This window comes from Sturnus vulgaris, chromosome 23, assembly GCF_052056855.1.
Source record: "Sturnus vulgaris isolate bStuVul1 chromosome 23, bStuVul1.hap1, whole genome shotgun sequence".
NCBI classification, from domain to species: Eukaryota; Metazoa; Chordata; class Aves; order Passeriformes; family Sturnidae; genus Sturnus; species Sturnus vulgaris.
In genome coordinates this window covers 8,504,258-8,530,176 of record NC_142265.1, presented here as the reverse complement: position 1 = coordinate 8,530,176, position 25,919 = coordinate 8,504,258, and the positions used below count along the sequence as shown (strand labels likewise).

General features: G+C 55.5%; 1 protein-coding gene across 8 annotated transcripts in view; it reads right to left on the bottom strand.

Annotated features, from left to right (window-relative positions):
* The window catches only part of CADM1 (cell adhesion molecule 1), a 132,871-nt gene extending 128,328 nt beyond the window's left edge, over positions 1 to 4,543 (bottom strand). For 5 of the 8 annotated variants that reach the window (XM_014884634.2, XM_088177915.1, XM_088177914.1 and 2 more), the window contains exon 1: positions 4,400 to 4,526. In XM_014884634.2, coding sequence (XP_014740120.1) covers positions 4,400 to 4,508 — 109 coding nt within the window. In that variant the 5' untranslated portion in view covers positions 4,509 to 4,526. Of the gene's footprint in view, positions 1 to 4,399 lie in introns of all 8 variants that reach the window. The other 3 variants (XM_088177918.1, XM_088177916.1, XM_088177920.1) reach the window with 3 other exon arrangements.
* Between the last annotated feature and the right edge of the window lie 21,376 nt (positions 4,544 to 25,919).

The following is a 25,919-nucleotide window of genomic DNA, read 5'->3' as shown; positions in this document are numbered from 1 at the left end:
CGAGAGGTTCAACAGGTAACGAGGGCAGCGGGAAGAAGGAGAACTGTTTTCACAGCACAAGAGGCTGGCAGCAGGCGGGTGGTGGTCACACACGGGCAGGGCCATCAGAGGAGTCGCCTGCAGCACAGCATCGCAGCTGGGGCTCACCCTGCCCTCCCAAATTAAAACCTGGAGTAACTAAATCCAGCTCGTGGCTGAGGCACAAAGGCTGGCTCCTCTCGGCACCGCACGCCGACAGCTCGCTGTGTTCCAGCTCCCAGAGCTGAGACAGCCTCGTGGTGCTTCCCTTCCAGCTGCCTGCCACACGTCCAAACCTCCTTTACCCCAGCACCAAACCCACCCTTTTCCCCAGCACCAAACTTCCCCTTTTCCCCAGCACCAAACCCATCCTTTTCCCCAGCACCAAACCTCCCTTTTCCCCAGCACCAAAGCTCCCCTTTTCCCCAGCACCAAACCTCCCCTTTTCCCAGCACGCTGCCCTGAAGCGCCCGAGCCCACGCTGGGCGACCTTCAAAGCGTTTGTGGTGGAGCTCCCCAGGAACCGCAGCAGCAGCTGCTCTCCGCAGCCTGCAATTACACCCCGGGAAAGAGCCTGATTTATGGAACTTAAACAAGTACATACCACTCCTAATTACAACATTCCACCTAGGCTCTCTCCTTCACGGCAGGATTCCACAGCGTCCCTTTATTTAGTGCCGGTGGGTTTGCACCTCACAATGTCCCCCGGAGGAACAAGCACAATTTTTTTTTTTTTTTTTAACATGCAGCATCTAATTTCTCAGTAGACACTGGCTGCGTGTCCAGCTTTGCTCTCAAACCACTGTGTCAAGCATTCACGTCCTGGCTCAGCTCCAGGGAAGGCTGCAGGCTCACGCTCTGCTCCTGGAGCCTGCTCAGATCGGGAGCTGCAGACAGGAGCCGAAATGCTGGGATACGGGAGGGAGCCCTGCTTTCCTGACAGAAGTACCACCAAGCTACCACAACTCAGAAGAGGAACAGGTTGTCAAAACCCCTATACAAAGTCTGACAATAATCCCTAGAAAAACAAGCCATTCAAGAGAAACGTCCAGAAAACTCTGCCTACATGCAGGAAGGCGGATTTGCCTTCTATGTGTTCTGAGGAGTGCTTGGATGGTCCATGCAAACAGAGGGTGTATCCAGGCTGGAACACAGCTTTTACTCCGGGTGGCCTCAGGCAGACGCAGGGTTAAGGAGCTGACCCATTTTCCACCCAGCAATAGGGCAGAGAGCTGACCCATGGCACGGCCACGGCCCCACCGGCGCTGGCAGGGCCGGGGGAAGGCTCGCCAAGCACCCGGCCACCGGAGCCAGCGCTGTTTGATTACAAAGCCTCCTTTATTTACACACCAGCAGAGACAGCGCAAGGCAAACAAAGGCCACGGCAGAGCAGCATCAGCACAACGGCCGGGGGTCCCCGGGGCAGCGCGGCTCCTCCGGCCTCCTGTCACCACGGCCACCTCTGTGCACCAACGGCGGCACCTGCGCCAAGGGGATCCCGGCGGTGCCCATCCCAACAGCATCCATCCACCTGGGGGACGTCCATCCCGACAGTGTCCATCGCGACAGTGTCCATCCCGACAGTGTCCATCGCGACCGTGTCCATCCCGGGCACGTCCATCCTGCAGCCGCCCCCTCCTCAGCGCAGAGCGGAGCCATCTCCTCGCTCTCATCTTCCCATCCTCAGGAGCCTCCTTGGCAGGGGTTTCAAACCAGATTGTCGTGCTTATAAACCTGGGCTCAACTGCCTACACGCAAGACAAATGAGCCCAAGCTGCAGCCCAGATGGATCACTTTATTCCCCAGCCCCTTCCCCGCCGCTGTTTGCGCCGCATGCAGAACGCCGCGCGTGTTGCTTGAAGGCCAGGGACGAGCAGACTCTCGCTTGCATACAAAGGCTCCTTGGAAACTCACTCCGTGTTTACAAAGGAGCCTGGCTCAGCGCAGCCGCGCTGGGAGCGCTCGCTGCCTTCACGGGGGCTTCTCCCGGGCCGGTGTGGGGTTGGCACACACGGAGGGCACAGCCACAGCCAGCCCCGGCCATTCCCTCGCAGCTCCGTGCCACGGCCAGGTCACAGCTCCATCCCAGCGCCGTAGCGAACACCTCCTGTGGCTTCTGCTGGAAAGTTGTTCTCGTCGTTCTCCCTGAAGTGCCAGTGCAGACAGACTCCGAGTTCTGAGAGCTCTCCTCAGCCTCGCCGGCTGCACAGGGGCATTGGGAGCTCTGGTAACTGCAGAGCACGGCGAGCAGCTGGAGAGCAAGCACAGAAACGCACGGATGCACCCCATCGATGGCACAGGCTCATCCCAGGCTGCGGCTCAGCTCCCACTGCTGCCTACTGCTGAGAACGAGGCAGCAGAACCCTCAGCCTGGCTCTGCATCACGGGCTGCCACCACGGCGGTGACAGCGCTGGCACCGCTGTGCCTCGGGTGGCAACCGTGCGGGAGACACGACAGCGCTCTGTGCTCTGCGCTCTGCGCTGACGCTGCTGCTCGCACCAATTCTCTCTTTCAGAGCACTGGAGCTAACACTGTTAGCTTGGAAAAGGGGGAGAATGGGGGGAAAATGGAAAAAAAACCATCCTCAACCGTAAGGAAATCTTGCCAAAACGCAGACAGTCTCGGATTTTATCCTGCGATTTACAACACAGCACTGCAACCGCAAAATATCTGCCTTACCACAAGCTCAGCTCACGCCGCGCCGTGTTTCTCACCCCGGTGCACGGGTCAGGCACAGCCACTGCGAGCCAGCATCCAGCCCTGCTTTTGTTTCCCTTCAGCAGATCCGCGATCCCAAATCACAGTTCCACCCGTCGGCTGGGCAGCGGTGAACAGCCTGAGCCTGCCGGGGGAATCACTCTGGCCTCCAGTTAAAAACTGCTCTTAGAGAATTTGAGGTGAGCAAGACAGCAAAACAAAGGATGAACGTGGCCGGGCTCGTATTTCCAACCTGGGCGTCTCTCAGCACCAGGATCCCCAGGTGACACGGGCGGGAGACTCAGCAGGCAGCGAAAAGCACCAAACACACAAACAGCGCCTTGTGACGAGACATCCGAGAAGCTACAACCCAGCGATGGCACAGGAGCCCGGAGCGGAGCGGAGCCTTTCCCCGGAAAGCCCCAGTGGCTCCTTCCTTCCCTCCGCTCCGGCTCCCCGGCACGGCTCCGGCTCCGGCTCCGCGCAGAGCCCGCATCGGGGCAGAGCCGCCCTTGGGGAGCGCAGCCCTTGCCGGAGCCGGCGGGAGGGCACCGGCCCCGGCCCCGTTCGCAGGCAGAACGAGCTAAAAACGACCCCGCCGCTCTCCCCCCATCATCATCACACCAAAAAGGCCGCCCGGGAAGAGCGGGGAAGGCATGGACATGTACACAGGCTGTGAATAAAGCTCTTTGTTCGCCGGGCTGGCGGCCCCTTCGTCCCCCCTTTCCTACGAGCGGGATTCAACAGATCGCTCAATGGCCTCTTGTTCTTCCCAAACATCCCGGGCACAGCAGCCGCTCCTGCGGCCGTGTGGCCCCGTGCCGCCCCACGGACATACTGGAAACGCGAGCGGCGTTAACGGGGGATGCTCGAACCGAAGCCATCGGACACGAGCGCAGGTCGCTGCTGCGGCTCCGGGCTCGGCGGAGAGCGATGCCAGCCCGGCTGGGGGGATCGCCCAACGCACCGGGGACACCGCACCCCGAGGCTGCCGCGGAGGGGCCCCAACCGGCCCCGCTCGGGGAGCCCCGTTAGCCTCATTGAATTGAACGAGCGCCCGCTCCAGCCGCAGCGCCCGAGCCCCGCGACCGCCCCGAGCGCGCCCGGCTGGGCGGGGGGCGCGGCTGCGGCAGGGACACCGGGGGAGAGAGGGGAGGCAGGAGAGAGAGGACAGGGAAGGGAGGAACAGGGGGAGAGAGAGAGAGAGAGAGAGGAAGGGGGAGAGCGAAGCGTCGCGCAAGTTCCACTCAGATTCCAACAGGTTCCCCGCTCCCGCAGGGGTGCAGCATCCCCGCGCCGCCGCAAACACCGGGAGGGGCGGAGAGGGGGGGGGATAGAGGGGGCGCGCAAAGCAATTAGTTTTTAATTGCGGGGCCACTGATGACCCCCCGGGCAGAGGGAGAAGCCGCTTCCATGGAAACCGGCAGCGGCTGCCCGCGCCGCGCCGCCACGCGCGGCTGAGCCCGCCCGCCGCTCCCGCCGCTCCCGCCGCCGGGGGCGCTTCCCCGGGACCACCGCCCGCTCCGGGCACGGCCCGCAGCGATGGACGGAGAGCGGGCTCGCCCCGGACCCGCCGCAACCGGGGGTACCCGAGCGCCGCCGCCATCCCCGAGCGCGACCACCACCCCCCCCTCCGCTCCCCGCGCCGGTACCGCCCGTGCGCGGGGGCCGCGTCCGTCCTACCTCGGGGGATGATGGCGGCGGCGGACAGGAGCAGCAGCAGGAGCGGGAGGAGCCCCGGGGCGCCGCCGCCGCTGCCCGCGGGGCCGCTGGGCTGGGCGCGACCCGCCATCGCCGGCACCTGCCTCGCTCTGCCGCCGCCGCGCGCCGCCCGCGGGAGATGGCGCGTCACGGGGCGGGGACACGGGACACGCCCCGCGCGCCGCCCCCGAGCGGGGCCCGCCGCGCCCGGCCCGACCCCCGGGCACCGCCATGCCGGGGCCGGGCCGTGCCCCGCGCCCCAACCGCAGCTTCCACCCCGTTCCCCTTTCCGGAGCCCTGCGTCCCCCTCCCGCCCCCCGGAGCATCCTCCTCCCACCCTGGGGTACCACCCCGGCATCCTTCCTTCATTCCTTCCTTCCTTCCCTCATTCCTTCATCCTTTCATCCCGCGGTGCGCCCCGCCGGCGCTCTCCGTCCCGGGAGCATCCCCTCCGCGTCCCCGCCATCAGCAGCGTGTATTTCCCCGCCGTGTCCGTGCCCCGCTCTGCCCCCGTGCACCGCGTCCCCCTGCCCCAGCACGCCGGTGCCGGTTCCCCCGTGCCCGTTCCCGATGCCGGTTTCTGGCGCCCCCGTGCCGGTTCCCCCGTGCCGGCGCCGGTTCCCGGTTCCCGGTGCCGGTTCCCGGTGCCGGTTCCCGGTTCCCCGCGCCGCTGGAGGCGGTGTTGAGCCTTGGCGGCTCCGGGGGAGCGGACGGGCCGGAGCCCACGAGCCCCCGGCGGCGGCAGTTGGTGCTCGAGAAGCGCAGCCCGGCAACCAGCCCGCCTTGACTGCGGATTTCTCGCCCACGCTCCGCGTTCAAACGGAGCAAATGAAGAAATAAAGCCCCCGAGTGTCCCCCCTGTTCCCCTGAGCGCTCGGCTGGAGCGGAACACGCGGCACCGGGGGATTCATCCCGCCCGGGTAGGGTCCGAGCTTTTCCCCCACCCACGGCACCAGGAATGGAGCCACAGAATCGCTGACAATGGGTCCATGCAAGCGTTAATGGAGCAAATGCAGAGGATGTCAAATATTCCCAACCTTATTAATTAGGTTTTTCCAAGTTAACCAGAGGCAGGTGAATTGTCAGTTCGACTTTATCATTCCAGATTCTGCCAAGCTTGAGGTTAAAACCGCCCAAGGCAAGCACTGAGTCACACTGTGGGGCTGGAGAGAGCTTTCACCCTTTGGAATGTGAAACCAAGCCAGTTTCACACGAAAGAAAACCTAAAACGCTGCTGCCTGAGACTTGGTTTGGGGCATCATCCCTCCCTGTATCCCCACCTCGCCATGCCACTCTCTCTCTCCTATGATGACGAGCCTTTCTGCTCCACAACCACGCCAAACATCTGTTTCCTGCTTAATGAACAGAATTTTGGGCCACCATAACCATCACAATTCCACAACTGAGCCAGCTTCACCCCAGTTAGTGAGAAAGCACTGTTCTTACGCTGGGACCCCAAATTCCCTCCTCTCCAGGAGGAGTCCAGCCCTGCTGAGCCCAGCGGAGCAGCTCCCCGGGCTGTGCCATCCCATACCCAGGCACACCGTGTCCCTGTCCCTGATAGCACAGTGCAGCCCCCCTGCACGACATCACACACTGCGACCCTCTGCGGCGCCCCCAGCAACCGAGAGACAGCCCCTATTAACTAAACAGGTTTATAATAATTCAAATATTCTGAGGGTGAGGACAATAAGTAGTAGGAAATACAATTTGCATAATAAATATCAATATCACAACAGCTAAAGCAAACCATGACAAATTATCTGCTGGTAAATGGCCGGGAGATTATAGAATGCAAATTGCAAATGCTGAACTCTAGGAAATGACTTCCCTAACCTGCCACGTCTCGTGCAGCAGACGGAGAGGGACTGGGGATGGACTCAAACTGGCGATGTTCCTGCTGGAGACGTCTTAGTGCCTTCCATTATGCATCAACTTTAATTTCAAGAGGAAAGCGATTTCCTCTGTCCTGGAAGCTTAGCCTCAGATTATTTGTCACAGAGTGTTTAGCAGGGATGCTGCTGCAGCGCGAGGCCCGCTGGCAGTGATTGAAAGCTGCATTAAATCAAATCACCAGCAGCCAGGGACAGCCCGGAGCCGGGAGTGGCACTGGGGCTGGGCCACGAAGGACCACAAAGACTGAGCTGCCCCACGAGCACGGGGTGTAATCGAGGGTGTTGGGGGATGAGGTCACTCCCTGAGTCCTGCTGGCCAAGGGGCCACTCACTTCTGAGACCCATTTGTGCCAGGGATGCTGGAAAGCCCTGTGCCAGCTCTGGAGCAAGGGCTGTGGCCCAGGGAAAGCCCACGGGCCAGCAATGCCTGTGGATGCCACTCCAGAGCTTTGCAGCAGGGTGAGGACAGGAGCCAGTGACAGAGGAGAGCTCCCAGGACGCTGCTCTGAGTGAGGGCTGCAGTCTGCACCCCCTGAAATGGAGCTGTCCCCAGCCACCAGCTGCAGCTGTAGTGATGCCCGCACCAAAGATCAGCTTTCCTTGCCTTGACATGGGTCAGGAGTGGCAGGAATTCTCCTGGGAGCCTCACCCGTGCCTCCTGGACACCCTTCCCATGTGTCATTCTGGCTCCCCCCGCTGTGGTTTAGCACATCTCCAAGACCAGATGGTGTTTTTGCATTTTAAACCAAATAAGCCATTGTTTGTTAATTCAGCCTTTAAATCAGAGCAGAAATGAACTTAAAAATGAGAATTCCAATCTGTGGTATAATTCCAGAGACAGAGCCAAGCCCCACAGTTTCAGAGACAGAGAGAAAGGCAGGAGAAGGATAGAGGGATTTGTGCTCTATCCCCCTGTGACACAGCACAGGACAGCGGCTTGGACATGCCTGGAGTGGCATTTGGAAGCAGGATGAAGCCTTAGATCCGTGGATGAGCAGCAGCTGCTGTCAACACATTGGGCCAGGGATTGGAGCAATCCTGGTGCAAACTGGTGCCAGTCCTGCCACTGCCACCATTGGGAACAGTCCTAGGGGGGACAGCATCTCCCAAGGGGTGGCTAATTAAAAATAACTGACACTAATTACATCCACTGCAGAAGAATTTATGGCAGAAGCCGATTTCGGATGGGATGACAAAAGCAATGATCAATTAGTTCCCTTTCCTTGGTTTCACAGACGGACAAAGGGAGCCAAGGTGCTGTTCCTACATCCATGTAAGAAGGGAAAAAGAGCCCGAAGCCACCCAAGTTTCCCCCCTAGAAAAGGGAGATCCTGCAGAACTGGTCCGGGGGCAGCAGGAGTTGCCATTCCTGCGTGGCTCTGCCAGCCCCACATTAAAGGTGCAGCAGAGACCGCGACCAAACCTCTTCCCCCTCGCCTGGCAGCGTTTGCTCCCTCTCCATTTTCTGTCAGGAGAAATAAAACAGCTGTCGATCTCGGGGAAAGCGCCGGCTCTGAAATTTTCAAAGAGCTGCACGGAACTTTAGCCACACAATTCACATGAAAGCGGCGCGGGGCTAAATCCTGTGTAACTCTTTGGAAATGGAGGAGTTTTGTCAAAAGCAGCCTGCAGGAGAAATAATCAAGTTAGAGCATTTCGGATTTAATGCCTCTCCTGAAATGCATCCCAGTGCTTGCCGGGTGTGCCCTGTCCCCTCCTCGGGCAGGACCCCAGGTGGGACCATGGAGCATCTCCTCTCACCTGGCCCCAGCCTGGGGAGTCCCCAAATGCCTCTCTAAAGGTCAGGTAAAAGTGCAAAGCCCGATTTCCAGGCTTTCATGTGCTGTGACAAAGTTGTCGTTGGCCACGCTCTCCCTCTATAAATTCATGGTTTAGTTACAGCACAAATTGCTCCCAATATATTTTATTTATCTGCCTTCCACTGCAATGAGCAACGAATTTGTTCAAAGTTTCCAGAGGTAAAAGGGAGGCTGAAGCTCAGAGCTGTGCCAAGGCCAGGGGGAACGTGGGGTTGTCCAGCCCTGGGGTTTGGTGCCCAGTCCTGTCACACAGGGCACTGGTGTCACCTCGGGGCCACACGTGTGCTGGCCACCCACTGCAATCACCAGATTTTCACCCAGAATCTGCACAATCTGCAAATTCACACAGAATCCAGCCACTGGATATTCCCATTAGCCCCTTTCCTGCAGGTGTGGGGGGCTGGTTTTAAATTTTCATTTTTGTTTCTGGAGCTAAAAGATTCCATTTAATTATTTTTGAGCAACGAGTGTGACAATAAAACGCAAAAGTCTTTTGATTTTGGAGCAATCCTATTGAAGATCTGAGGGGCTGTCATCAGTGCAGCATCAGTCTTCATTATCTGATTCTTTTTTCAATTGGCTGAGCTTTACAGAGCACAGGGCTCTTTCAACAGGATGATAAAGGGGTATTTGAAATAAACAGAGAGTCCCCAGCCAGCGAGTACCTCGGATTGCTGTGGACTGTGACTTAATGCTAACTCCTGTGAACTCCAGCTTTTTATCTTTTAATAAAAAAGCCATACAGATGGGATTCTTTGCTCAACTAAAACCTTTGTTAGGGGGGAAAAAAAAACCCCAAACCCTAAGGAACAACAGATACTAAAAGTATAAAAGTTCTCCCCGAGCAAAGTCTCTTGCATGGATTTATTCAAGACCTCCCAAAAAAAGAACATTTCCGTGGCACTGATGGCTGATGTGCTGCTGTCCCAGGCTGCAGCTCTGCTCACACCAAGCAGGGGTGGCAGACACTGCTCTGACTCACTCTGATATGGGGCAGGGCTCTTTCCACCCCTGAGTTTACCCAAAAGTCTCATTTTTGCCCCAGATCCAGGCTCGTGTTTTGGCACGAGGAGCTGTGGCATTTAGTGCCTGATAAGGTGTAGGCTCCAAACACTCGCTTTCCTCTCATCTCCAACAAGCACCACCAGAAAGGTTAAAGCTCCCCAGTCTGCTGAAACGAGATGAAATATTTTCAGAACGTTTTAAAGAAAGCAGATTATTCCCCAGTGTAAGGATAAAGCAGGGCCAATCCAGCCAGCCTGGCTCCCCTGCCAGCCCAACCCTTTTACTGCTGGAGAATGAGGAGTAAGCTATAATTCAGATATTTAAATAATTTTTTTTAAACACGTATCTAATTGAGGAAGGAAAGGGACAAATCATTTTGTGCTCTTGCATCATCCTTCCTGCAGATGAGTCTCTAATGCACCCGCGCCATAAAACGCAGGAACTGTGCCCTCTGCATGTTGTCGTGACAAATTTCAAATCAAGAGGGTGCTTGAATGGGATTTATTACAATTGGAAGACAAGAAATTGTAATCTTTATGAGCCAATGACACAGAGCCTTATAATAGGAGAATGAAGTATCATTTTAAATGTAAAGCAAATTAGATTACTGGGGTCAAACCCTTCTACAGAGACATCATGTCTTCAGAGTGCCTCGCACATTTGACATCCTCTTTTCAGGTTTCACATTAGCATTTAAGTGTTTTTTAAGTGTGTTTAATATTCTTATAGGAGAAAAGTGCCTGGAAAAGTCAAGACACTGAGATCACAGGGAGGGGGGGGAAGGAAGACATCAAAATAAATGCCAGGGGAGGCACAGCCCTGTGTGAGGAGAGCTCCAGCACCAGTGACTGCTGCCTACAGCAGAGCTGGGGTCAGCTCCACTCCCCATCCCAAAACACTCCCCATCCATCCCAGAACACTCCCCATCCATCCCAGCACAATCCCATCCATCCCAGCACAATCCCATCCATCCCAGCACAGTCCCCATCCCAGCTTTCAGTGTCAGCATCTGCTGGGAGCAGCCAGGGACACTCTGGCACTGCCAGCCCAGCCCCACGCTCCAGACAGGCACCACAGTGATTTACTCGGGGTTTTCTGTTTGTTTGTTTGTTTTGTATAAGCTGCTGGGAGAAAAAAAAAATCCCCCCTTTTGATCCCATCAAAGGCCTTATCTCCCCCGCCACATGATGTCTCATGGGTGTTGTCTGCCCCACCTAAATTCACAAAAACCCAGCTCCATCCCTGTTGTTTGACCCTGGGGTTTGGAAACGTCCAAAAGGTGCAGAGGCAGCAATCACTGGTTGCCCAAATCTCAGTACAGGGTTTGAGTCTGCTAAAACATTCTGCTCCTCATCTGCACAAAGTGAGCCTCGTGAAGTGACCTCTAAGGACAGCAGCAAATCCAGCAAGAGCAATAAATGCACTGCTCCCAGTAAAGGACTGGTTTTCCTTCTGGTACCTCACTCTGCAAGAGGCAGCAGGTCCTGAGCCAAAAAGTGAGGCTGAGATGATTACACCGATGTGAATAAACACCTGAGCACACAATGCAAAACCGGGGCCGTTCCTCTGATTTCAGAGACTTCACATCTTAATCATCTGTCAACAGCAGCCGTACAGCGGAGGAAAGGTCTCCCAGAAGGGATCCAAACGCCGCACATGAAAGGAAGAGCCTTACTTAGCCTAGAGGGAATTTCAAATGAGGTTCAGCATTACCGCAGCTCTCCCTGTCAGGAGCAGTTAGGTTTTCACTGACTCCTTTTGTACCAGCCGGGTTCTCTTTGAAGAATTCGCAAACATCTTCACCTTCAGCTCCCATCTGCGCTCTGGCTGGTGCTGGCAGGGTGCTGGAGCTCCAGAGGCACGGCCAGGGCTGGGACCCAGCTGCAGCAGCAAACAGGAGTTTACCCCTCCTGCCCCAGAGCAGCTGCTCGTCTCAGGCGGGTGAGGGGCCAGGACAAACACTGCCGGAGGGTCACAGGAAGAAGTGGCCAGCCCTGGTACACTGCTGGCCAGAGCTGACAGCCCAGGAGCATTCTTGGTGCTGCTCCAGGACACACACCAGGGTCACCAACCCCTCCAACCAGGACAAGGAGACTCTGCTGAGACTCAGTGCTTATCTGTCCTCTCCTTCACCGGGGAGCATCCTTCTAGTCCATCACCAGAGACTGGTGTGGGCATCAGCACAGGCTGGGAGAGCAACAGTGCCTGCTGCAGACACACAGCGAGCAGGGAAAGTCTCAGTGTGCACCTTCCCCGAGGTGAAGTGCAAAGATCTCACAGAGGTGCTCACAAAAGGACCCCAAATTTATCTTCTTAAGAAAAAGACTTTACATGCCTGGGGATTTGGGAGGGCAGACAGGGGCAGGCTGATCTCCAAACAGACTTAGGGAGATAAAAGGAGAGCTGTGCTTTCCAATGGGATTGCTGGGCTTGCTGACCACCAGGCAGGATGCTGCAAACAGCAAAAATTGCAAAGGTCCTGCCATTCCCTGAGCTGGATGGATGAGACCCCCAAGTGGCTGAGCACAGCCACCCTCTGCTCAGCATCCTCTGCCCTGCTCAGCACACCAGGCTCCGTGCATGGAGCCCTTGTACATAAACACACACACACACAGGGTTTCAAACATGCATCTTAGCCTGGTAATTGCGGGGCTTTTGTAAGCTTGTCTCAACTTGCCGACAGCTACAGAGGAAAACATAATTCGTTAACTCCACGCGAGTATTAAAGAACAAAGCTGGAACTCCCATACAATTATATTTTATCTCAGAGCAAGGTGAAATCATTAGATATTAGTGAAGTGCAGTGGCACAAAAATGATCTGTTAGCGGGGGTTCATTACATTGTATTTGCAGAGCCAGGAAGATCAATGTGTTCATGCATCATGAATTAGTCTCATGCCTTCGTCTTCGCTGCTCTCCGGAAACCCAACATGATCTATGGCCAGCCATACATCATTGTTTCAGCATCCACAGCAATGACAAAGCTCCAGTTTCCACTTGTCACACTGACCAGCTGCATTTTTCTGCACAAGAGACAAAAAATGTCTAGGAGGAGGAAGAGGGTCATTTCTGGGCCAGGCTTGGCAGTAAATTTCAGCCCTTCAAACCTCTCCTGTTTCTGTAGATCCATCACTTTTATAATCTGTGCCTAAACTTGCTTTCCTTGCTTATATCCAAAGGCTGGAAGAGCTGAGGGGAATTGAAGGAATAAATCCATTAAGGGATTCTGCTGAGCGCCTTCCTGCTGGTGCAAAGCTCTGCCTCCTTGGGCACATCCTCTGGGCTTGTGTCTGCAGCAGAGGGGTTCCCATCCCTCAATCCATTTGTGCTCTCCCCCTGTGAGTCGTGGGAAAACAGCATTTTCCCAAAGCCCTGTCAGTGGGAGCTCTCTGGAAGATCCTCCTCTGCTCTTTCATTGTTCTCCCCTTGGACACCCAGCCCAGGAGATGCTGCCTCCACCTTTGCTCACCACCAGCCAGGGCAAAATCCTCTTTTTCCCTGCTGTCTAATCCAGTCAGAAGTTTGAGTGTTCCCTTTTCCCACAGAAACATCCATGGCTGCACGTTGCCATTAATGATGGAGAGACAAGCAGAGCTGTGTCTCAGGTGGCTTCTCCCACCTGCAGCACCCACGCCCTGCCCAGGCTGCCCATCTGGCCAGCCCATGGCTCTGATGTCCCCTCAGCACCCAGAGCATCTCCAGCCGTCACCGTGCCTGGTTCACAGGGCACTGAGCTGGGGACACACGTGTTCAGCCCCACAGAAACCAAGGCAGCATCCGGGCAGAGCAGAGGGGCTGTGCCTGCTCAGCTGGAGGAGGGAGGGTGGGCAGGAGCTGCCCTAGCACTGCCAGCCCCCACCACCCAGCCAGAGCTGCTTCTGGGCACGCTCGGGCCAGGCTGCAGTGTTTGTTTTTTTAAACCCATTGATCAGCACTGTTTGAAACATGACAGTGTGCCAATACTTCCCTTGTTACGTGACAGATGACTGCATGGACCCAGGGCTAATGCTGCTCTCGCTCCTTATTATTCACTAATGCTCACAAAGCAGCTGACAGTGGGCTGAGCTCTTTAGGGCAAATCGTTTCTTTCCTGGCCTCGGATGCTTTCAAGGCAATGATTCAGCCATGGCTGGTCCCTCAGACTCCGTTTGGGTTTCTCTGAACACCTGCCCTCCCTACCAGGAGGGAGCTGCCAATCGTTCCGTGCCCTCTCCAGGGAATCCCAGAATCCCTGAGGTTGGAAAAGATCCCCAGGACCATCCAGTCCAAGCTGTGACAATGCTCACCTTGTCCCCACTGAGTGTCACCTCCTGTCCTTCCTTGGACACCTCCAGGGATGGGCACTCCAAAGCCCCCTGGGCAGTTCCAGTCCCTGACCACCCTTTCCATGGAGAAATTCCTGCTGATGTTCAACCTGATCCTCCTCTGCCCAGCCTGAGGCCGTTCCCTCTCCTCCTGTCCCTGTTCCCTGGGAGAAATCCCAAATCCCCTCGGCTGTCCCCTCCTGTCAGGGAGTTGTGCAGAGCCACAGGTCCCCCCTGAGCCTCCTTTTCTCCAGGCTGAGCCCCTTTCCAGCTCCCCCAGCCAGAATTACTCTCCCAGTCCTCTCTATCCCCCATCCTCCTGCCCCTCTGCAGCCCCAGCAGGGGCTGGGCAGGGGCTCCTGGCCGGGGCAGCCTCTCCAGCCCTGCCCTGGCCGTGGCTATTGACAGCAGCGAGCAGGGAGCCTTTCAGAGCCTCTTTGTTGGCTTTAAACAATGACTGTTGCCAGAGCTATTTTCGTTTCCTCTCCCTCGCTTGCCCCCTCCACACAGCGCTGGGGCTCTTTTTTATTTTTTTTTCTATTTTTTTTTTTTCATTTTTTAAATCAATGGGCTCAGATAGCGCCGTACTCAAAGTGACCTTTCGAATCCCAGCCGGAGCCAGGTCAGCTTAAATTGTGCTCTCCGCCCCCGCAGAACATGAAAGGCTTTTCATTCCTGGCTGAAGGGCCCGGGAAGAGCGTGCCTGTTTTGAGGACATGCCCTGTGATCCCGGGCCTGGCACCAACAATAATCGGTGCCTTCCTGCCCTCGCTGGCAGCACCAGCACGGCCACCACTCTCTGCTGCAGACTCATTCTTTGGCCACCCCGTTTCTGCACTCGGAGCTGGGGTATCCAGCTGGGATCCTGAGCACACGTGGAAATCCAGACAAACCCCAATGTTGTCTCCACAGGGGGGTTGGCAAGCATCCCACCGAACGTGCCTGGCAGGGCAGCACAGCTCTGGAAGGCTCCAAGCAGTCAGGCAGGTGTTCAGTCTGCTGGGGAAACCAGAAACCTCACTTTCGTGCCCTCCAGTCCATCATTCTCACACACACACCCCACTAAATTCTGGCATGTGCCTCGCTGCAGCACCACAGAGCCTCTCACCAGGAATTACCCCAGCCCCATGGATTCCCTGGGCCCCCCGTTTCCAGGTGAGATATTTTCCTCCAGCAAAGAGAAGGAACAGAGCGAGACATGCCATGCTCAGCACAGGCAGGAGCATCTCCTCTCACAGGGAAGCAGCAACAAATTGCTTCTATTTCTTGAAACCTCTTCCCAGGTGTACTTTGCCCTTTGCAGATGGAGAGGGGAGGCAGCTGGGCTCCAGCAGTGCTCTAAATTCCCCTCTGTTATGGCACCACAGACAGCCCGGATCAAACACATTCAGCTACAGAGACGTTCCATGGAAATGGAAATATGGAAAAGTTCCATGGAAATGGGCAAATATGCTTTGCCCGGGGCGCTCTCCTTAGGGAGGGAAATGTGAGGCTCTGCTCGGCCCAGCCTTGTGCTGCCCCGTGCTCTGGCCCCACAGGGTCAAACACAGCCTGGATGTGTGGCTGCTGCCAGCAGCACCTCAGCCCTGCCCGGGAATGCCGTGCCAGGCCAGCTCCTTAGGGCTCCACCATTAATCCAAGGGCCAGAAATGCAGGGAGCACAATGGAAAATGAGCACTGCTGTACTGATGCAGTTTGGGAAAAGCTGTTTGTTCTCTACTGTAAGCATCCTGCTCTCCCAGCAGAAATCCATCTTCTGCTGCCTGAAGTGATTTTTATCCCCATTTTATTTCAAGAAGATGCTCAGCATCTTTTAGCATTTTATTTGAAAGTAAGGACCTCAATGGTCTTTCATACTCAGTGCTTAAATGAGTAGCTTGCTAATTATTTACTTGACCACTTAGGCTTCTAATATCTGCAAACTGTTTTCAATTTTCTCATTATTGGGAATTAGTCAAAAAGACACTGTGTCACTACAAAAAAATCAATGGCTTTGATCATATTTCCTTTGCCACTATTGGATGTTTACAATTTAAGCTGTATCAAATTACAATTGGCTTCAGAGGTCCAGATCTTATCGGGGCTGATTTGCTTGGCGGGTGGAGGGGTCGCACAGTTGAACTCGAGACTTGTTGGACTTGATCCCAGCCAGCCCCTGATAAAGAAAACAAATGTTTTAAAGATAGGGAAGGGGTGGGGGGAAAGCTTATCCAGAGCTTTGCCATGGCTCAGTGAGGAGGAGCTGCTGGACATGGGGGGCTGCTCCTGCAGGGTGTCTGTCCCTGGGAGCAGAGGGACAGGGCTGGCATCCCTGCAGCTGGGGGGGGGGCCCTGGGAACCTGGGGCCCTGCAGACCCTCACCCCAACAAGGACCCCCCCAGCAGAGCAGATCCCACCTGCCCAGGGGCACCGAGGGACCCTTCAGTGGCAGAGTCAAAGCAGGGAGTGACCAAGCAGGCTCTGAAGTGGCATCACACAGAGATGCAAACCCTGCTCTGGACATTTTATCTGATTCCAAAGCCTCGGGGAATGCAGGCCACAGCACAAGGTGCTACAGGGCCCCATAAATATTTAAAAGAACGAAAGCCAGGCTCGGTTTGACAGGGACCTGGCTCGCTGTGACTCAGCCCTCATCCTCTCCTTTGCCTGGGCTGGGATGCCGGCCACCCTGCGTGTTTTAAATTAATATCCATGAGTCTCCTGCCTCCCTGGCAGCACCTTGGCTTCTCAGTGAGTCACAGCAGGCCACCGAGCTGGGACAAAGCCCTGCCTGTGTATCTCCCTCACCTCTCCAGCCTTTGTATGTGGCTTTGTCTCCACGATGCTTTTGTGGAGAGACATGCACGGGCTTCTCTTTCCTCTAGAGCTTCTTCACAGGCTGATTTGGACTGAAGGGTGGAGGAAACAAGCTCGTTTTTCTCGGGCATTGTGTTAAAAATACCTTCACCTCTGCAAGAAGCAGCTGCTGCTCCTCGCTGGCATCTTTCTCTTTCAGACCCTGGTGCCCGTGGTTGAAGGGACAAAAGCACAAGGATAAATTGAAGGGACAGAGCTGCAAGAGAGCTAAATATAAGTGCCCCAAGAGCAGTGTTTCCCAATTTGAGAGTTGTTTGCTGCTGGATTTCTACTCTTCTGACAAAAGGTCCCTTTCACAAGCCTTGGAGAAAGCGCCAGCGAGCCCTGGGAGCACATGGCCAGAGGGGACAAGGACTGTGGCACACAAAGGCTCCTCTCCCAAGTGCCAAAAACCAGACACATCTCACTGCCCACGCCTGGGAACGCGGCTGCACAGCCCTAATGAGGCTCGGGGTGGGCTGGGTGGCCCCGAAAGCACCCTGAGATGTGATCAGCAAAGCTGAAACCTGAGGGATTTTAAACACTTTTGACTGGGCATTTCATTCCCCTTGTAGGATGCATGCAGAGATCTATTATGGCTGTCAGGCGAGGCTGGGGCTGCAGAGGAAGAGTTAAGTGATGCCCAGTGACACTTGCTGTAATCAGATTTTCACGTAGTTTGAGCAGATACAGTTCCTGAGCTCCCCAGCTGTCCGGCCTCATAACCGAGCACATCTCCCAGCACGGGCTGGGACTGAATTCCCGAGGAGGTCACAGCATCAGGAGCACAGCCAGGAGCACCCCAGGGCAGGGCTGGTGCTGGGCTGGGAAACCAGCAGCTGGTTTTCTGGTGGCCAGAGCTGCTCCCCTTCCCCTGTGCACTTCTGTCATGGAGCTCCACATGCAGTGGGGAAGGTTCTCCTCACCCAGGCAGGGGATGAGCCCTGGCACAGCACATCCCAGAGGGCTCAGCCGCTTTCTGAGGCCAACAATTTAGGAAAGAACCTCAAATCCCCAAGTCACACACAGGTGTCTGGGGTTTTTCCTTGCTCTCTCCTGAACAAAGAGCTCACTGGAAAACAGGAGTTATAAAACCACATTTGTGACCCAACTCATGCAGACCTCAGAGCTGGAACCCTGACTGCAGGGTGAAGCCACCACTGGGCTGGTGCCAGGGCTCCACTGGAACTGGAGCCTGGGAGCCCTGGGCAGCCCAGGGATGGCCAGCAGTGGCCAAGCCCTGGCCACAGGGCCCTGCACAAACACAGGAGTGCAGCCCACAAAAGGATGGGGGCACACACAAGGATGCACCAGTCCCTGGCAATACATCCCTGCTGGTGGTGCAATAAAGTACATAAAGCCCTTATTTTTCTTAATTATTCCTGATATTTCACCTGTCATGTTGTCAGCTTCCTCTGAGAGCAACGATAAATAGTGCTTCTCATCTCACACCCTCAGGGAAAGCTTGCTATTTATTCCTGTGATGGGCAAGACATCATGACTAATTAGGAAAAATGGGAGCCCACTTGCACCCCAGCAGGAGAGGTGTCATCAGCAGCTGCTCTGGGGGACATGGGCTTGGGCTGAGGACCTTCAGCAGCTGCCCCTGAGGCATTTGGTTCCTGCAGTTTGGGAGAGGGGAAGGGTGAAGGGGTTCCTCCATCCCCCAAGGCTTGAAATTGCAGAATTAATGGGTTTTCCATCAGGTAAGTGGTCCTAAGTGGGCGGCTGCATTAGCAGACAGACTGGCCAAGAGATCAATTATTAAATTATGAAATTGGGGTGTCCCTCCATCCCCACTGAGCCCCTCACAGACCCAGGGAGCTCAGTCTCTGCACTCCCATCACAAATCCCAGCCAGCAGTGCAGTTCCAGGGCTGGGAGGATTCATTCCCCTTCCCCTGCCACCCCCCAGGCCCCATCAAACAAGGTAATGGAGATCACCCTGCAGAGGACAACTCCTGGCAACTGCAAACACTTCAGATTAATAGTAAGGAAAATGAAAGCAGAATTGCTGTGACCGCAACAAGAACAACGTGTGCTGTAACTCAGATATGCACTGAGCACCAGGGGCCTCGTCCCTTCCCTTCTCCCTTTCCCACCAGAGGTGGATTCATCCCGGTGAATGTCCCGAGTGCACAGCCAGGGGTAGGAGGCTCCCGGGGATGCAGAGACAAGCAGACGAGGCAGATGCTGGTGCTCAGCAGTGCAGAGCAGCTCCCCGGGGATGGGAAGGAGCCCCCACACCCCCAGCCAGTCACAGCATCTGCACAGCAGCCAGGAGGGAGCTGGAGGAGTCTGTTCTGTGACATGGGCAGAGCTGGAGCCTTTATGCTGGGAAAACTAATGAGCACAAAACTCCTCTTGTCACTGTCACGTCAGGCAGCGCATTGTCGCAGCCTGTTCCGCACTGTCGTGTCGGGTGAGAGTTATTTGTTTGCAAATTCTACCTCTGGGCACCAGCCCCCTCTAAATAAGCTGTCAGAGGCAGCGGCGGGTGGGAGAGGTGCGTGGGGGAACCTCCTCACAAATCGGTGTAAAAGAGGAGATCGCAGCCGTGAATCTCCTGACTGGGAGCTCCGAGCAGGAGCAGGCAGGGGCGGGGAGCACAAACCTGGGGCACGAACCTGGAGCAACAAACCTGGAGCAACAAACCTGGAGCAACAAACCTGGAGCACGAACCTGGGGCAACAAACCTGGAGCAACAAACCTGGAGCAACAAACCTGGAGCACGAACCTGGAGCACGAACCTGGAGCAACAAACCTGGGGCACAAACCTGGGGCAAAAAACCTGGAGCAAAAAACCTGGAGCAACAAACCTGGAGCACGAACCTGGAGCACGAACCTGGAGCAACAAACCTGGAGCAAAAAACCTGGAGCAGAATTCCAGCCCCAGCACAGGCCCTGCACTGGGTGGACTGGGAGAGAACCAGCCCAGGCACGGGGGTGAAACAGGGCACAGCAACTCCTGCGTCAGTGCCTCATTTATCCAGGATTTATTTTGGCTAATGTGCCCCAGCTGCCAGCTCTGCTGCCTTCCCACCCATCCTGCTCCAGGCTCCCAGCCATGCTCTGATGATCCAGAGCTCCCTGGGGATGAGCAGCTTCCCCCAGAGCCACGGGGATGGGACAGAGCTGGAGATGGGCAGAGGGAAAGGTGTTTTCACTAAAGCCTGGGTGCCAAAGAGCCTCCCCTCATGCTGGGCTCTGCAGGCACCGGCACCAATCCAGGCAGGAATGTGGCTCCTTGCAGCCACCCCGAGCTGAAAGCAGCTCACACCCTCTCCCTCTTTTCTCACGTTCATTTTGGGCTCAGCGCTGCCTCCCATATGCCACCAACATTCCCCATTCATAAAACCCCACGTCTCCACAGAGACACTGTTTGGAGAAGGAGCCAGGCACCAGAGCCTGCCTGCCAAGCACATTCCTGAAACCAGGAAGACTCCAAGAGTTGTGAGAAAATGTGGAAATGACGTCTTCTGGAGTGCAGGTGGGTGGAAGGAGGGAGCTGCCCTCTGGGGCTCTGGCACCTCAAACTGGGCCAGCATTGGCCCCGTTCAGGATCAGCTCACTGCCTTCCCTCCTCAGGGATCTGGAAGGAATTTGGCACCCTCTTGGCATCTTTGGCAAAAAATTATCTGACCTGTGCAAAGAGCATCCCACAAGCAAAGCTCCTGGGCCCTCTAGAAGGTGAGGGAAAGGTTTCTTCCTTAGGAAGAAGAGCAGAAAGGAAAAAAACCTCCAGAAAATATTGGAGCACCCAGACATTTCTTCACCCAGCAGGGACTGGTGGAATTCCTGTTTGCAGATACAGTTTCTTACAGCAGGCCGGTAAATTAAATTAAAGCTGTTTACTCTGTATTTACAGGCTTACAAATAAATCTCAGAAAACATTTTAGCAAGAGAGGCGGGGGGAGGAAAAGCATTTTCTAGGCCTGGTATAAACAAACAAAGCCGTGAACCTCCTCAAAATTCCTTATTAGTTCAGGGAGAGGGGAGCTGGGGATTGGAATGGTTGGAATAATGCAGAGCTTGGGAGGGCAGCATTCCTCATTTGCAGGTAACAGGGAAGAAAAACCAAAGTGGTGCTGTGGAAGGGAAGAGCTCTCCTGATCCCACATCCCCTGCCTGATCCCACATCCCCTGCCTGATCCCACATCCCCTGCCTTCACTGGCTGTGGCACAGCATCACCACGTGTGGCACCACCAAGGCAAAGAGACCATGCCAGAGCCAGTCCCAGGGGTTTCATGAGTTTCATGAGCACATTCTCCACCTTCAAGGAACAATTGGCAGGCACCATCCATTTCTAGGTTATTCTAAGCTGCATTCAAGGCTTCTCCTGGGTCATCCCCAAAAGCTCCAAGGCAAAGGCTGAGGTTGCCACTCCTTTCCACCTCTGCAGCAGCCAAAGGAGAGATGCTGTGAGCAGCTCGAGCACTGTGGGATCCCCACACTCCCAGTAGGATTTTTCTTTCCAGACAGAGGCTGGCACTGATGGTTACCAGGCAGGAAGGAGCGAGCCTGGCTTTGGCACTCGCTCTACGACCAATCTCTGCTGTCAAGGGGCACAAAGACCCAACCAGAAACCCCACCCCGAGCCAGGAAGCCGAGCCACATACTTGAGGCATGAGGTAATGAGCTTAAAGCCACTCATCTAAACATACAGCTCGTAAATGATTAGCCCCATGTAACGAAGCTCTCTTTGCTGGTGAGGCATTAACCAGAGAATGCATGGCCTTCCTGACTCCAAGCAGCTCTTCTCTCCTGCATTCTTGGGTTTCCCAGGAAATCCAAGATGAAAAGCCCTATTTCAAAGCCCCCTGTGTTCCCAGATTTCCCTGGAGTGCAAGCAGGTGACCCCACGGTCACAGCATATCCCCCTTCCAGAGGTTGATTTAATCACTGGAGCTGGCTGAGGCCGTATCAGAGCCAGCCCATTTGGAGGCCAACCTTGCCAGTGTTCACCCTGGCCCCCAGCTCTGAGCTCTCCTTTCTGCTGTGGTTCAAACCAGGGCAGGCAATTCCTCCTCTCCTCCCACACCTGAACGCACCCAACGCCGTGTCCAGCACCTGCCCGGCTCCCCCGCAGGACACAGGAGCAGCGTCCATCCCACCTGCAGCTCTTCCAGCCAGAATTCCACCGCACCCCTGCTGCCAGCTGTGCCCCAAAATCCCCAGCCCCATCTGCCCCCGTGGTTTTTTTTTGTTCGGGTACAAGCTCAGAGCTCAATCAATCCTTTCCCAGCGCTCAGCACCGGCCGCTCGCCGTGCCCTGCTTTCCTTTCAACCTCACCTGCTCGGAAACAAAGAGCTTGGGCTAATCTATAAAAATATTTTGGATGCTGTGTTCAGCAGCTCTGGGTTCCTGCTTTCTTCTTGTCCTCCCCGATTGACACAAGTGTCTAAGAATAGTTTCCATTTGATGTGGGGATCATTAGTGGTGATCAGGCAGGCGCTGCTGGTGCTCCCCGCGTGCCCGGGGAGCCGGCGCCGCTTTCAACCTCGGGCTCTTTGTGTGGGTGACAGAGCTGGGGCTGCCAGGGGATGTTTGCTAATCAGGCTGGTGGCTGCAGCCATGCTCTGTGCTGGCAGCCAGGCTCCAGAGCTCTGTCTCCAGGCAGCTGGGGTGCAGCTGAACCTGCATCGCTGCTGCTGCTGCTGCCCCGGTGGAGCGCTGGGGATGGAGCTGTGGCTGCTCACACCCAGGGCAGAGATGGAAGTGCTGCAAGCAGGGAGAGAGGAGATGGGGAGCAAAGAGATTCCTCCAGCCCCGAGTGAGCCTTTCCCCACAGGAGGATGGGAAGCACTGGTGGCTCCTGACCCTGAGCCCATGGGCACGACAGACTTGGCACCCTTGGCTGCCCTGGATGAGCTCAGCACGTTCAGCAGCACTAAGAGCTTGTTAAGCAATCCCTGGGTTTTCTGCTGACTTCTCCAGCTCTTCTAGATGGAGGCAGAGCTGGCACCCATCCTGAAATCCCAGCTTCTCTCCTGGCTCCCTACTCCTGCACAGGGCACTGGTAGCTCCGTGCCTGCCACTGCTCCCTGCAGGAGGCAAACACCCAGAAAATCCAGAGCCGCCGGTGTCCCACAGCCTGGGAGGGCAGCAAGGCACCAAGAGGACCAAGGGGACAGCGCCCAGGGCTCAGGGCTGATTCTCATGCTCATCCTGTGGGAGGAAGGGCAATGACCCCAAGCCCTTCACCCCTGGGGTGAGAGGCCCATCACAGGCACTCCCAGCTCAAACAGGAGCACACAGAGGGAAGAAATGAATGTTTCTGCAGGAGACCAAGCAACAGGCTCAGCAACCGCCTGGATTTTCCTGCTCTCTGGAGCAGTGTGTGTGGAATGCTGTGTGTGTGGAATGCTGTGTGTGAGGAGCGAGGGCCCCGCTCTGAGCAGGCTGCTGGAGAGGTTGTAATCCAAGCTTAAGGACAAACAGCTGGTGATTAAACAACAGATGGGAAGGAGGGAGAAGGGGACAGATTTCTTCCCCCTTCCCTGGTTTGGTTTTTTTTTATTTTTAATACGTTCCCCTCTCAGACAGAATGCAGGGGAGAGGAAACCCCCCAAACGCACTCTCCAAAGCAGAGGAAGGGTTTAATTTGCACAGATGTTCGGGAACAGAGAATTTCCCACAAAGTGTTACAGCCTTTGGGGAAAGCACACACTTAAAATAAACCCCTTCCTACCTCTTCCCAGACCAGAGATCCCCAAAGCTGTAAATTCTTCCAGGGAGAAAACCAGATAAGAGTCTGAGCTGGCAAATAGTTTTGCCCCAAAAAGCCCAACTATTTCAGCCCTGATGCCTCATCCTTCCAGGGATTTTCAACTTCCAAGAGAGCACAGAACCCCCTTCCTTGGCACACTAGAAAAAAGGATCAGACTGTGAAAGAAGCAGGGTGCCATAAAATGAGAGCTGGATCCTGCACTGCTCCTCTCCCCACAGCCCTTTGGGACATCTCCCTGCACAAGAACAGCAGGGAATAAAGCCAGGGATGGTTTCAGCTTGGGTTTTCTCCCTTTTCTGCAGAAAGAGCCCTCCTGTGCAAATGAGCACCATGATAAAGTATGCGAGACAGGCTTCCCTTTGGAAATGGGAGATTACAGCCGAGGGATCACAGGAACACATGCAGAAAGCAAGGCTGCCGCTTCTTCCCCAATTATTGTGCACTCTCGGCTCTATTTTGTTGACCTCGCACATTTCAATCAGGCTCCAGCACATTCTGCCTTCACCTGCTCTGAATCAAAACCTGGAGGGCTCAGATCTCCCTGCAAAGGAACCCTTTGATAAGCTTGTTACGGATGCCAGGCAGCTCTGGTTCGGAGGGAGCTTTTGTACAACACCATTGCAAATTTATGTCGTCACCCGAGAAAGTTGCGGGATTTACTTGGCAGCGAGTGGGAAGGCGAGGGAGCTGAGACACTCTTGATTTGCTTCAGCAACAAAGGGCTGGAGAGGAGGAGAGCACTCCCCAGCAACCACGGCCAAGGGGAGAGCTGCTGAAGCTGGATCTAACAAAAAAAAAAAAAAAAAACCAAACAAAATCAAACCATGGAGGAATTGGGGCGCTCCGTGGAGGGTTCAAGGCAGAAGCATATGGCACTGCCACCGCATTTGGGTTGTCAGGCAGCCAAGGAGCTGCGGCTGCTTTAAAGAAACACTCGCCCACAGCCACAGCCAGGGTGTTCAGCCCTGGGGCTCCAGGAGCACTGAGGGGGCACCTCTGGAGCATCTGACACCCCCTGAGCTCCCAGGGCAGCCCTGCAGGTCCCTGCACCCACCGGGCACTTCAGTGAGCTCTGCCTGTCCAGAACCCATCTGTGCTCCCCACTGATGGCTCTGCACTCAGACATTTGAAAGGGAAGGGCTGAGGCTGTCTGGGTGCAGCCTAATTATAGCTGTGGGCTGCAGAGAGTCAGACGAGCTCCATCCCGAGGGCTGCACTGCTCTGCTGTGTCCCAGGCAGAGCCAGCTCATTTTTCACACACAAAATTGTTCTTGTCCATCTGCACAGCTCCATGGGCACCGGCCACTTTCTCCTGCTGCTTTTCATCTCTGTGCTGAAGCTTCCCTGATATCCCAAGCTGTTCCCCATGCCTTTCCTCAAGGTCTCTCTGAACACATCCCTTGCCCAGTGAGGGTTTTGAGTGATAGATGGAAACCTACCACACACCGTGCCCTGCTTCATCCTCTCAAGGAAGACAGCGTGGCACAGAGCTGGGTTTAACAAACCATTGGGACCATTCCATCCTGTTTTCCTTTCAAAGGCAGAAAATCCCACAAGGTGTTTTATTCTCCTGGAACATCCCCCTGCACCCATCCGTGGCTGCACAGTGTCCAGTCCCCTCCCTCTCAGCCACGAGGGGCTGCAGTCCTGGGTGTGCCCCCTTCCCTGCCCTCCACGTCTCTCACTCTCCTCTGCACAGTAGAGTTTATTTTTGTGATGAAAGCCCAAGCTGGATTTTGTGTTTTTCCAGGGTTGTGGCTGTTGGCTCACAGACTCTCCAGAGCAGTGAGGGAATCCAGCGCCTCCAGCACTGAGCAGAATAACCCAGCACATGCAAACTCCGCAGGGTAATTGGAAACATTTGCTGCTGCCGCTCTGTGGAGGCACAGGGGCACCAGGAATGTTTTCCTTCTCCCCCAGGTTTGTCTCATGGAGCTCCAGCACCCGAGGCTGAAAGAATTTAGCAGAGTTCATGACCTCTACAGCCCCCAAACCCAGCGGTTCAGGCATTTTTGTGTTCTGAGTTGTCTCTTACCTGAAGGGACTCTTGTCTTTCAACCCCGTGTTCAAAGAGCTGCCAAATCCATTACTGAGCCAAAACCACACTCCCTGCTCTGAGCAGTGAATTATCCCTGGACATGTTTGGAGCAGAAAATGATGATAAAACCGAGTGCTGGATTCACACCTGGATGCTCTGGATATACCTAACACCCAATACCCTGCAGGTAGTTTTGGAATCCTTGCCCTTGTCCCTAATTCCACCCCCACCCATCGTGGTGGCCTGGGCAGCCATCAGCACAGTGCTCCCAAATCTGGGGGACAGCCCCCAGTTTCCCATGGCATGGATGAGGTGACAGAAGCAGCAGCAGGGATTGCAGTGCCAGGCACAGGGGGCTGTTCTGTGCAGCAGGAGCACGTTCCAGTCCAGGTGGATGCTCTGACCCAGCACACGGGAGAGGTGACAGCACCACTCCTGCTCCCTGTGACACAGAGCCCACAGCCCAACCCCAGCCCTGAGCTGAGCGTGGTGATCTCCAAACACAGCCACCCCTGTCCGGCCACCACTGCCTCAGGGCAGGGAGGGGGCCTTGGAGCATCCATCCATCCATCCATCCATCCATCCATCATCCATCTGTGGATCCATCCATCCATCCATCCATGGATCCATCCATCCATGGATCCATCCATCCATCCATCCATCCATGGATCCATCCATCCATCCGTGGATCCATCCATCCATCCATCCATCCATCCATCCATCCATCCATGGATCCATCCATCCATCCACCCATCCATCTGTGGATCCATCCATCCATCCATCTGTGGATCCATCCATCCATCCATCCATCCATCCATCCATCCACCCATCCATCCATCCATGGATCCACCCATCCATCCATCCATCCATGGAT